At 42.5% G+C, this 12,395-nt stretch overlaps 1 protein-coding gene across 2 annotated transcripts in view; it reads left to right on the top strand.

Moving 5' to 3' along the window:
- MPPED1 (metallophosphoesterase domain containing 1) overlaps positions 1–12,395 on the top strand; it is a 102,823-nt gene that overhangs the window by 21,957 nt on the left and 68,471 nt on the right. For both annotated transcript variants that reach the window (XM_048501848.1, XM_048501849.1), the window contains one exon: positions 4,652–4,934. In XM_048501848.1, coding sequence (XP_048357805.1) covers positions 4,783–4,934 — 152 coding nt within the window. In that variant the 5' untranslated portion in view covers positions 4,652–4,782. The remainder of the gene's footprint in view (positions 1–4,651; positions 4,935–12,395) is intronic.

The raw sequence follows: 12,395 nt of genomic DNA, 5'->3' as shown, positions 1-12,395 counted from the left end.
GATATGTCCTGCCCACCAGCATTTTAAGTTAATATTCCAACATAAAGAAGAAGAAGAAGAGTTTGGATTTATATCCCCCCTTTCTCTCCTGCAGGAGACTCAAAGGGGCTTACAAATTTCGATAGTGATGACACCTGAAAACTTAATAGGAAAGTGTGATAATCTTCACTGTGTAACTAAATTCCCATGTGAACTTGGCACAGTTAAAATGCTTGAAGTATGACTTTAAAAATGTTAACCACATTTGGCAACCGGCCATGTATATAATGAAAAATATTTTAAAAGATGTGTGGTGGACAGAGGCTTTTTGTATATCATCATAATCTCTATGCAAAGCCTTACTTATATTTCTAACAATATAGAATCTTGTATGACCCAATTTAGAGCTTTTCAGGAAATGGCATTGAGCTAAAAATACATACCAGAAGTGTGCTAAACAAGCTGTATTTATTTGCTTTAAAATAAAATTTATTTGCTGTCCTCTCGCTAAGCAGAACCCAAGGCAGCTTACTAAAGAAGATAAAATTTAAAAACCCTCAGCCAACAGTAGCACAACCCAATACAAACGACAATAAAATCGTGTTATCAGTTTGCTAGTAGGTCACCGTCCTTTCCCTAGGAAAAGGTTCATCTGTTACCTCAGCCACAAAGGAAGATGGAGTTGAGTATCTTGTCTTCCTCAGCTGTTGCTGGAAACACTCCTTATTATAAAGTGTTTCGCAAACTGTGGTCCCTATTAGGGAGAAAATTCAAGTTATAAATATATCTCTGGCCGTTTCTGCACGGCCCTTTAATGGCGCCCTGGGGACGGGAAATACGCCGCCCCCAGGGAGCCATTCGCACAGGCGGCGCTGCTGCAACGCAGCAGTGCCGATCTGACTCCGCTCCCTCTCCCCCAGGGCGGCGTCAGGCCGCCCTGAAAAACAACCCTTTAAAGGGTTGTTTTTCCCTCAACAGCATGTTCCCGGCGGCGCGGTGCGAACAGCACCGCCGGGAACACGCTGTTTCCCCTTCCCTTTCCCATTTACCTCTCGTGTCGCCGTCCTGCTGGCCTCCTAAGTCCCTCCCTCGCTGTCCTCCGACCCCTGGAGGTCGGAGGGCAGCGTGGGCGGGGCTTAGGAGGCCCACAAGATGGGCCTTAGGAGGCCCACAGGATGCGAACGGCCTCCGCCTCCACGCCAGCAGAATTCTTGCCGGCGTGGAGGCTCCTGGGGGGCCGTGCGGAAACGGCCTTTGTATTGAGGAGAAACAATCTCACAAACAGGCTGTTGAGATCCCTTGCAGAGAGTAGCAAGATCATGCAGTTAGGAGATTCCCACTATTCCCTTACATCCAGTGAATTACAAAAGCAAGATCAGTTAAGCACAGTTTATTCAGTGATAGAAAGACAGGGGACTGTTGTCAGATGCTGTCAAAGTGTCAGTCTAGATGCGCAAAATCTACATGACAGTTATGTCCGACCTTGGACAGTGCCGTGTGCAACTGAATGTGCTGTGTGCAACTGATTGTGCCGTGTGCAACTGATAAGACACCTGCACCTGATAGGTAAATGTATCTATGTAGTAAAGAAAGCAGAGTGTGCCTTGGGACAGCTGCTGCCTGGTGGATCACTTTGTTATTTAGTATCACAACAATAAAGGAACCTCTTGGAAATTGAATGTGTGTCTGTGTGCTGTTCCTGGTTTGCATACTGCTGTGTGGATCTACTCCTGTGTAACGTATCCACTGGTAAATTTGTCTACACCCCACGCGGTCTTGACAACTGTCTTTCTCTGAGGCGAGAGACTGACACTTTCCCAGAGTTTGGCTCCCTTCCACCTCCTGAGACAGGAGAGTGTCAATTACAGACTGTCACTCACACAGAGGTAAGGTACACTTGTCTTGCTGACATGCTACTGTTCTCTTCATTCTGATGATAGTCTGGCAGCTGCTCCTTTCACCAGATGAGGGTCGACTCCTGCCCTAAAGACCTCCTTTTTACAGGGTGTTCAAACAAACAGTCCTTTGTTGCCTGCATTACATCCCCCTGGTCACACGGAGCCTGCATGTCCTGCATGTCCTGAACTGCATGTCCTGCATGTCCTGAACATATTGCAGGTGTTTCTAGTGGATAGGACAGGACAGATCCTTTTAGGGTCTTATCTGGACTTAGTAACTGTATGTGTTCTCAGGGCAGACCTTTGGTGGTCTCCTTCTTTGTAGAAAACAACTGATCTTCAGGGGTAATTAGCTAGTCCACTGGATGTCTCTTGCTGACAACAAAATACACTCATTTCTGAGAGAGACAAGCAATCTCTTGTTTCTCCAAAATACAGATTGACTTGGATGTTTTTTAAAGATGGTTGCACTCTGGACAATCGAAGACATAACTGTAGTCTACAAAATGTCTTCAATATAGGAGGGAAATGGTTCTGAAATGCAGGGTTGGTTTTCATATCTCACAAGCTGAAATTGCTTAATTTTAGCTTGTGTTGTTTTCAGTCAGACATTTACATATATATCTGTTGTACTGAAATGAAACAGCCTTTAGAGGGCTAAACTTTTACTGGATTATTGAAAAGTTAGTTGGCAGCTATGTGGCGATTTCCTGATGGGTCTGAATTTCCCAGCTTGGGGCTGTAAAAATATAGGTCGCTGTTGTCGTCCCCCCCCCCCCTTGAGAAACAGCTGTCTGCCGCTTTAGGTCATGAAGATGGAAAATTTAGCCTTGTAGGAAAAATAGTGTTGCTTTCCAAATTATGGTATTTCCAGGGTTGCTGGCAATCTATCCATTTCCAGTTCATTTACAGTAGAGTACAAAAAAATAATGAAACACCCTAGGACGCTTGGTTTGCTGTATTTTTTCTTTCAAATGTATGTGTCGGTTAATATTTCCCTGTACTAGATCAGTGTTATTTTACGTACAATAATTATAATCAGGTTATATAAATTCTGTGCACGTTTGTCTTTCAAATGATACAGATTTCATGATGTGAGCATACACTCATGATACCCTTGGTGGTTTGCAAACTGAGTTTTCATTCTTCATTCTTTTACAGAAAATAGAACTGAACAACTGAGAATCCATTAAGTGCTACTTATGAAGTTCTTCACTGCTTTTAATTGCTAGGCTTGGCAGTGCTAAGGCTTAATATAAAACTATGACAGGAAATGTGGAAGTCAGTTGAGAAAACCCAGTTGAAAAGTCAGTTGAATATCAGGGAAAATGTCAGGATTACAAGAAAGAATTCATAGGGAAATGAATTTCATACACTCATGTATAATTTCTCGTAAGGTGAGCTGTCAAAAGGTGCTTCTTTTCAGGGCATCTGGATTTCTCTTTCAGTTCTACTCAGTTTAAAGAGCAATTTGGGGTTTTTGATTTTTTTCAAAGGAAAAAAGAGTGAGTGTACAAAAACACCATTTCCCCCTGAATCAAATCTCTGGACAGCTGGAAAGAGGTAGCATTTATAATTTTGGTGGAAGAAACTTAGACATGACCTCAGATTGCATGCCTGCTCCCTCCCCACCTGCTAAATCTCAGACTATATGAGAAAAGTGGATGATCAGTTTAAAAAGTGTGAAATTGATTATTTTGGTAGCCAACTGGGGATATTTAAAAACAGAATGCAATAAATTTACTTGCACAAACCTGAAAGTCATTATTTTCTCTATTGCTGTCATTCTTGTAAGACATGATGGGTGCATCGTTTGTAATGTAGACATTATGGGGGTATTTGAAAGTTATTGAATGTGCTGATAACTTGAGTGGATACAAAGTGTTTAAGAGGTTGAATTATCTAAGAGATGCAATTTGTACATGGACTGTGAATTATCTTGTTGAGTCTTTTGATGTACCGGTATGCAAAAATTTCCACTACTAAGGTGTGGTGTGGAATGTTCCCTCTTGGTTACAAACGTAGGATTAATTGAACATTCCAGGGAGGAAGGGCAGTTGTACAAGCAAGAACTGACTTTTTTATATTTGTGGAAAAAGAGTTTGAATATGAAAGCATGCGGGAAAAGTGCACATTATTTTTGGACAACTGTCATAATTTACATGTGGTAGACCCAGGTTGAATAATGTAGTTGCTTTATTTTAAAAAAATATTGTGGAAAAATCATGAAAAGAATGCACGTTTGTGACAGCTTTTTCTGAATTCAACAATGCATTTATTGTTGCAAATGTTAGAACATTTGCCTGGGTAATCCTTAATTTTAGGAATGACTTTGAGACCTAGGAGAAGATGTACTAATTTCTTTGAAACATACATCTGTACATGCACAGTCATGAACTCTATTGAAGCAACAATATAAACATTCAGGTTAAATTTAGGGGGAGAGCTGGAGCCAAGTAATTGTTTTTGCAAAACTTTAACATGTAACCTATAATTTCTACACAGTAAAGCATTGTTTAATGAATCTGTGATTAAGGGAATAACTCTGTTTAATTCCTCTGTAAAATTCCTAACAATTAGAACATGTTCTCTTAAAACGTTGTTTTTCTTCTTTCATCATGCTAACCAACATACCCACATTTTATCAAATTGTTGAGTTGGGGAGATTCATAATAAGATGCTGGAGCTGTTAGCGTTCATCTTCCTCTTCCAAACGTATTTGATAATGAAGTGTGACACAAGTAAATTAGTTGTGAACCTTTATACTTTTTCAGCATGTTATAGGTTCGCAGAATGGGTACATATGCATAATGACGTTCCAGAAGCATGTGGACGTTTTCATCTACCGTGGACTGATAGTGGAGACGATTCCCTGAAAAATTAGTTGTTACCCCACAGAGCAAGCATGGCGTTTGCCCAGTCGCACATCATGATGGCTCGAAGGCATCAGCACAGTAGACTCATAATCGAAGTGGATGAGTACAGCACAAATCCAACACAGGCGTTCACGTTCTACAACATTAATCAGGGACGTTTCCAGCCCCCACATGTGCAAATGTGAGTATTACTGTTATCGCTGTAGCGCAGACTGCTAAATGGTTATGGCTGTGTCAGTGTAGTGCTTGCTGCGCCAGTCAAAAAAACAAGAGTTTAGGGGAGGTAGGTGTCTTTGTTAATGGATGCAAGGGGATTGTTCATGGCATTTGTAAAAGAGCAAGAAGTAATTGCAGAAGTTCTTGTTTTTCACTGATTAATTATATCACTAATGAGCAATCACATAGCATCGCTGTTAATATGAAGCTTGGATTTAGAACCAAAATATTTTCACTATTTGGCCAGAAATCCAAGAGCTTCTAACTGACAAGAGAACAGCAGCAACAAATGAAATGGAGTGGGTAGCCACCCGACAAATGCTGCTTCAGTACTGACAGTGTGTGAAAGGCCCAGGGTTCTTTGACAGTAATTAAATTAATGTGTTTGGTTTTTTACTTTTCGTGCCTAATGAAAACATCTGTAAAGTTAATTGCTCTGAAGGGTGATTTACTTTTAGTGTAAAGATGGAGATCATTACTGCAAAATAAAACGTGCTAATAAAGTTTAGAAGCAGAAAGGAAAAAAGTAAGCCATCTTAAGTATTTTACAGTGTGATTGTAAGGAGAGTTACTCCAATCGAATCACATTCACTTCAGTGGGCTTAGACTGGAGTAACTCTGCATAGGATTGCAGTGAAGATCTACTGTAAAGTACTTGGGTAATAAAACCAAGGTATGTTTAATGTGTTGGCATTTACTCCTTCTTTCTGATATTAGAGAACATTAAAATGACCAAACCCAAATACATCAGATGTCATTTGAGTGGTAGTTTGCAGGCCAGCTATACACATTGACCAGTCTTTATGTCAATAAAGGCTCATTCATTCATTCATTCATTCATTCATTCATTCATTCATTCATTCATTCATTCATTCATTCATTCATTCATTCATTCATTCATTCATTCATTCATTCATTCATTCATTCATTCATTCATATGTACATACATACATACATACATACATACATACATACATACATACATACATACATACATACATACATACATACATACATATTGACTAGTGAAGATGTATAATTAATTGTGATTTAAAGATTATCAGTGTGCACATCTTGTTGTCTTCTGCTCCTCTGTCTCTCAAATATCTGAAAGAGTATTCTGTATTTGGATTTTGGTCTTTCGTGTGTTTGGCACCAACATTCTTTAAAAGGAGTCTGCAGATACTTTTGTACTTATTTTGAGAAACCTGATCTAAAACCATAATTTGACTTTGTTACCCAAATTGGTCTGTTCTGTTCCTGTAATAGTTAGAGGAATTAGCTGGAAACAAACTTTCAGTGTGCGGCAGGGGCGTACCTAGGCAAACTGGCGCCCGGGGACAAAACCTGAGTTTGGCGCCCCCCTCCCCGCCCGGAGTATGGGCTGCCACCCTCCCCCACCATGACCAAACAATGATGTTTTGTACCAGCTCACAAAACACCTCCCACTCCCAGCAAAACATACATGGCTCTCTCCCCACCAACTCTTTTCATAATTTCCTAATCACAACAACCCTATGAGGTAGGTTGTTAGCCTGAGAAACAACTCCAAGCCAGTGCAAGTGGGTATTAAGCATGTAAATCTCTCACAAATCACCCCCAGCAAAACATTTATCAAACAAAAGTCAGCATCATCTCTCACAAAACACCTCCAGTGGAATCCACCCCCAAACAGCATCACTTTCAATGGTGTTTAAACTAGGGAGCTCAGATTCTTCTTTTAAACCTAGCTTAAAGGGAGAATCTGGGGTCCCCGGTTAAAACAAAATTGAAAGTGATGCTGTTTGGGGGTAGATTCTCCCCCACCCTGAAACAGCATCACTTTTGAGGATTGGAGATTCAGATGAAACAAATAGCAGATTCGGCTGGAATCTGGGCACCAAAATTTAAGGCCACGATGGGACAAACATTGTCTGATTATGTCCTGGCCCAAATATGAACAAAATCTGCAGAATGCAAGGTATTTGGGTTTTGGGGGGGGGGTATTTTTTGTAGTGTTTTTTCTAAATACTGCAGGGGAGCACATTTTTTTTTAAAGCTAGCGGCACCATGATTTCAGGGCATCATCCAGAGACTGCTCTGATGATACCACTTGAATTTGGCGATGTTTGGTTCAGGGGCAGCAAAGTTATGGACGCCGAAATGGAATGCCCCCATCCCCATTGTTTTCAATGGGAGCTAACCTGAGATGGGGGCTACCCATTTGAGAGACCATAACTTTGGTCCCCCTGAACATAACTTCACCAAACCTGGGTAGCATCATAAGAATAGTTAACAGATGATACCCTGAAATTTTGGTGTCACTAGCTTTAAAAATACACCCCTTCCAGGCACCCCAAGAAATTTGGCCAAGATTCTTTGTTTTGCAGTGACTTTGCTCCATTGTAGCTAATGAGGAATTTCTGAGGCAGGCTTCACATTTTTGAAGATAGAGGCACCAGACTTTCAAGGTGGCTCCAAGAGAGTCTCCTGGTAATAGCATCCTAGCTTGGTGAGCTTTGCTTCTGGAATGGGGGGGGGGGGAGAGTTGAGAGAGTTCTGAGAGAACTCAGCCCACAGGCTTTCATGTTCAGGAGCGGGGAAACAAAATAAGCCTTTTGGGGGCCCATAAAATTGAACCCCCAGAAGCAAAGGTGTCCAAACCTGGATGCTATTACCAGGAGGCCCTCCTGGAGCCACCCTGAAAGTCTGGTGCCTCTATCTTCAAAAATGTGCAGCCTGCCTACACACTCAGAAATTCCCCATTGGCTACAAATGCAAAACAAAGAATCTTGGGCACATTTCTTGGGGTGCCTGGAAGAGGTGTATTTTTAAAGCTAACCAAAATTTCAGGGTATCATCTGGTAACTATTCTTATGATTCCACCCAAGTTTGGTGAAGTTATGTTCAGGGGGACCAAAGTTATGGTCCCTTAAATGGGTGGCCCCCATCTCAGGTTAACTCCCAATGGGGATAGGGGCACCTTTGGGGGTCTATAACTTTGCTGCCCCTGAACCAAACATCACCAAATTTGCGTATCATCAGGACGGTCTCTGGATGGTACCCTGAAATTTCGGTGCCGTTAGCCTTAAAAATGTGCCCCCTGCAGGCCGGAACATGAAAAAACACTTAAAAATTTTAAAAAACCACAAACGACCCTGAAATGTTGGCACCCCCCACGTGACCAAATGGGGGCGCCTGGGGACATAGGGTACCCCCTGTCCCTAGGCAGGAATGCCACTGGTGTGAGGGGTTCGTAGGGGCTCTTTACCTGTTTATACAGAGGTTCATTTCTCAAGAAATCCACTCAAAATCAGAATTGAACCAGAGAGGATTACAATTTTATTAAGGGTTTAAAATAATAAAAATACACTCACAACCTCACAAACACACACAAACTTTTAAGGAATCTAGGAGATAAAGAGATGCTTGATACCAGGAATAGAAAAGGGTATTGGGAGGGTGATATTTACTGTTCCAGGAGTGAAGAGGTCCAAGGAGAGAGCGAGAAAAATGGCCAGCATTTCTCGCAGGTGCAAGGAGGAAATCCAAGTGCAATTTGCCATGGGATGGGGGAGGGGTCCTAATTGTAGGAAAAATGGGTCCTCTGGCAATAATCTTACTTTGTCAGATACCCAGATGAAGTCAGTTTGACTCATGAAAACTATTGTCTTTAAAGTGCAACTAGACTTGAACTTTGTTCTATCACTACAGGGTAACATACAAAACTGATTTAAAACCTGGTTATCCAAGTGGGTTTTAGAGCATATCTTGGGAACTTTTAAACTTATGGCTGATTCCCACAATACAAAGTCATTGTGGTTTCCACAAGGACTTCAGATCAGATATGCCCTAGAACAGGGGTAGGGAACCTGCGGCTCTCCAGATGTTCTAGGAACTCGTCAGCATTCCCACCGCCAGCCTCATGGGAATTGTAGTTCCAACATCTGGAGAACTCAAGGCCAGGTTCCCTACCCCTGATGAAGTGGACCCTAGTATTTCAGTTCTAAGTTCCATATTTTCTAGGTGCACGGTGGCTGGATTTTGACCAGGACTGTGATACACATTGAGAATGGGCAGAGGCTTTCTTTTTGCCCTGTTCTTCCTAACCTGAAACAGCTGAGGGGAGCTGCTATTTGCTCTGCTAGGAAACTTATGGCTACATATCAGTTTCCTAATGGACCACATAGTAGCTCCCCAGGGATGCTTTAGGTTGGGAAAATGGCATGTAGGGTGTAGACAGCTGAAGCCCATTGTCCTCATGAGCTACAGTTACAAATCATGCCACATACAAACGTAGGAATGCCTCATGGTTGCACAAGGACTTTGTAGTGTGTGAATTGCCCATAGCAGTAGTTCCAAAGTGAAACTGAATGTGGAAAAGAGAAGATATGTATAGGCAATCCCAAATCCTACTCCTGCTTCCTAAACCCTATTTTACTATGTCTACTCCTGGTCTCTGAAACAGAACTTTATTTTGGAGGGGGGATAGAAAATGTGACATGTATAAGCAATGTATCAATCATATGCGATCAGGTCAAAGTCCCCCTCGTAGGCCAGTCAAAGAAGGGTTAAACCTGTTTTAAGTCAGCTACAGTTAGACTGAAATCTGGTGGTACGTACGGTGTTTGATTTTTAAAGCTCTTCAGGAAGGAAGATATTGTCTATTTGTTCGTTTAATACCCCCCTTCCCCAACCAAGTCTGGGCTTAAGACGTCTAACACATGATTATGATCACACACGATTATGATCACAGTCTTAAAACCAAAACACATTGTTCCAATCACAGCCATAATACCACAAATCAATAATTTCATGATTACAGCATTCTAAAATTTAGTATCCCAGATGGTGATTTTGATTTCACACATTGTTCCAAATATTAAACCCCATTCTCGCCCCAAGTTTATGAAATTCTATGTGGGCAGGAGAGGAGCGGGTACAGTCTTAGGGACCAGCATAACACAATATAAACTATAGCGTCTGTAGTTGTGCTCTTGGCAAAACAACTCAGTTTTACAGGCTCTGCAGAATTGGTTGATATTCCGCAGAGCTCTAATGTCTGCCAGTAGCGAATTCCACCAATAATATAATAAAGAAGTACATCTTTCAGTTGACAGTGTTGAACTAATAACATAACCAAGCTACAACAGCTATTCTGGTCAGTGAGCGTTACAGCTCAATACAGAACTGTCAGGTGGGTGGGGATGTTCCACAGGACTTTCCCGCATCACAGAAAGCCCCAAAAAGCAAAAAACAAAACTCACATCTGAACCCAGCTTAGGACAGCTTAGAGATAGGCCATGAAAATCATGGCGTATCTCTGCCAGTTATTCTACCAGCGCATGGGGGTCAAGTGGGCTCTGGAAGCTGACTAAGGTTGGCCCCACTCCTGGAATGCCCCCTGAATGCCCCCACCACATTGATGCAGCTGATTGCAACATGGAAGCATCAGTGCAGAGCTGGGTGGCACAGCCAGGTGTCCCAGGGCTCCGCAGTGGCCTGGCACTGATGAATTTGCCCCTCCATCGGCCCCATGGGCCCCAGAGAAGGCAAATCTGCCGGCCTAAGCCTGTGCTGCCTCCAGTGGCGGATTGGGCTGACCACAATAACAGTCTCTAAAAGTTGTGAGCTGTGGCAGAGTCCAGATATCTACTCATGCAATGATTGCAGATTTCTCCTGTGTCTCCTCCCTCCGACAGCCATTTCCAGCCCTGAGAAAGTTGATTCCTGGGGTCATGGGACCTGTGTGGCATAATAACCATGCAGCTGGGTGGGCAGCAAGAAGGAGGGGAAAGGGGCAAAATCACTTCCTCCTGTCTTTTTTGTAAGTTGAGGAATCCTGCCCCTTCACCCTTCTTGCTGCAGCCTATTACTGCACACAGGTCCCATAACCCTAGGAATCAACTTACCTGGGGCTGGGAATGAGTACTAGGAAGAGGGGGAAAGCAGGAAAGATAGGCAATTGTCAAAGTCTTCAGAGCCTTCTAGGAGGGAGGGTTGGGGAAGAGGCTTGTTTGCAACCTGTGCATATCAGGCACCAGTGCTAAGAAGTGTATTGATTTGCTGACAGGACTTGCTACTGTGGGTTAATTGGGGGGGGGGGCACTCCTACTTCTCTTTTGAGTTATAGGCTGTGGATCTTTTTATTGCCCAAAGCTTTAACTTGAATGATTCTTATAGATCTCCCTTTAATTCCTTCTTGTTTGACCATTTTACAGTTGTAAAAAGATAAAGATAGTCCCCTATGCAAGCACCAGGTAATTACTGGCCCATGGGGTGATGTCATATCACAACATTTACTAGGCAGACTTTGTTTATGGGGTGGTTTTCCATTGTTTTCCCCAGTCTTCCCCCAGCAAACTGGGTACTCATTTTAGTGACCTTGGAAGGCTGGAGGCTGAGTAAACCTTGACCTGCTACCTGAAATCAGCTTCCATTGGGATCAAACTAGGTTGTGAGCAGAGCTTTGACTGCAGTACTGAGTCTTGCCACTCTGTGCCACTGGGCTCCTTTTACTTTATTGTTTACCATCTGTTTTATGTCTGTTACTGTTTTAGGATTGTTCATTTGACTGATATTATGGTCTCTGTTGATTTTGGTTATGTCTTTTTTTTAAAAAAAAGATGGTTGCTGAATTGTTTCGTCCTGTTTTTACGCTCGTCTAGGTTGTTTTGTGTTGTTGCTGCTGTTTTTGGTGGTTTTATGATTTTACTGTAATTTAGTTGGTTTATTTGCTATAATGGTTTTCTGGTTCTATTTTGTCCTGTTATTGTTGTGAGTCGCTTCCAACTAGCTCCATTCTGTAGAGACAGCAAAGATGCACCAAGCAAGTATACAGCAGCTGGCTGTTTCGCAACTCCCAATATGTCTACTGGCCGATTAGATTAGTGGGATCTATTAGTCATCAGTAGCTTTGCCACAAATTTCTCAGCCAACCTGTTCAGCACTAAGACTTAGCCTGTATAACACTAATGTGGTTCTGACGTCACACTCTCAACAAAATAACAATGTTGTGAAGTTGCAAAAGGGACAAGAAAAAAGCTCCCCCACCTTTCTTCTGCATTGCAGAACGTATAGGAAAGAAAGCTTAGGATGGTGAGTAGGGATGGGGAATCAGCTGGTCTTCTGACCCCTACCAGCCTCACCCCTAGTTTTACTTCATCTCAGTCAGGCAGCAATGATTCTAGAATGGGGGAGCAGAAGAACTGGACTTTCAGTTGATTAGCAGTGAATCAGCTACTGATCCCCCCCCCCCCCAAATTGCTGAGTCCACATCAAAATTTCCCCCAGCAAGAAATCAGAAGCTGAGTCCCAACTGATCCCTTTCAGCTGAGTTTCAGCTTCTGGTGGTTGCAAGTATTCCTGCAAATGAACATGAACAGGTTGCAAACAGCAGAAAAGCCCATTGATTCCGGTAATTGGCTGTCTGATCACTACTGGCAAA

Source organism: Sphaerodactylus townsendi, linkage group LG06 (assembly GCF_021028975.2).
Source record: "Sphaerodactylus townsendi isolate TG3544 linkage group LG06, MPM_Stown_v2.3, whole genome shotgun sequence".
NCBI classification, from domain to species: Eukaryota; Metazoa; Chordata; class Lepidosauria; order Squamata; family Sphaerodactylidae; genus Sphaerodactylus; species Sphaerodactylus townsendi.
This window is presented reverse-complemented; position numbering and strand designations above follow the sequence as displayed.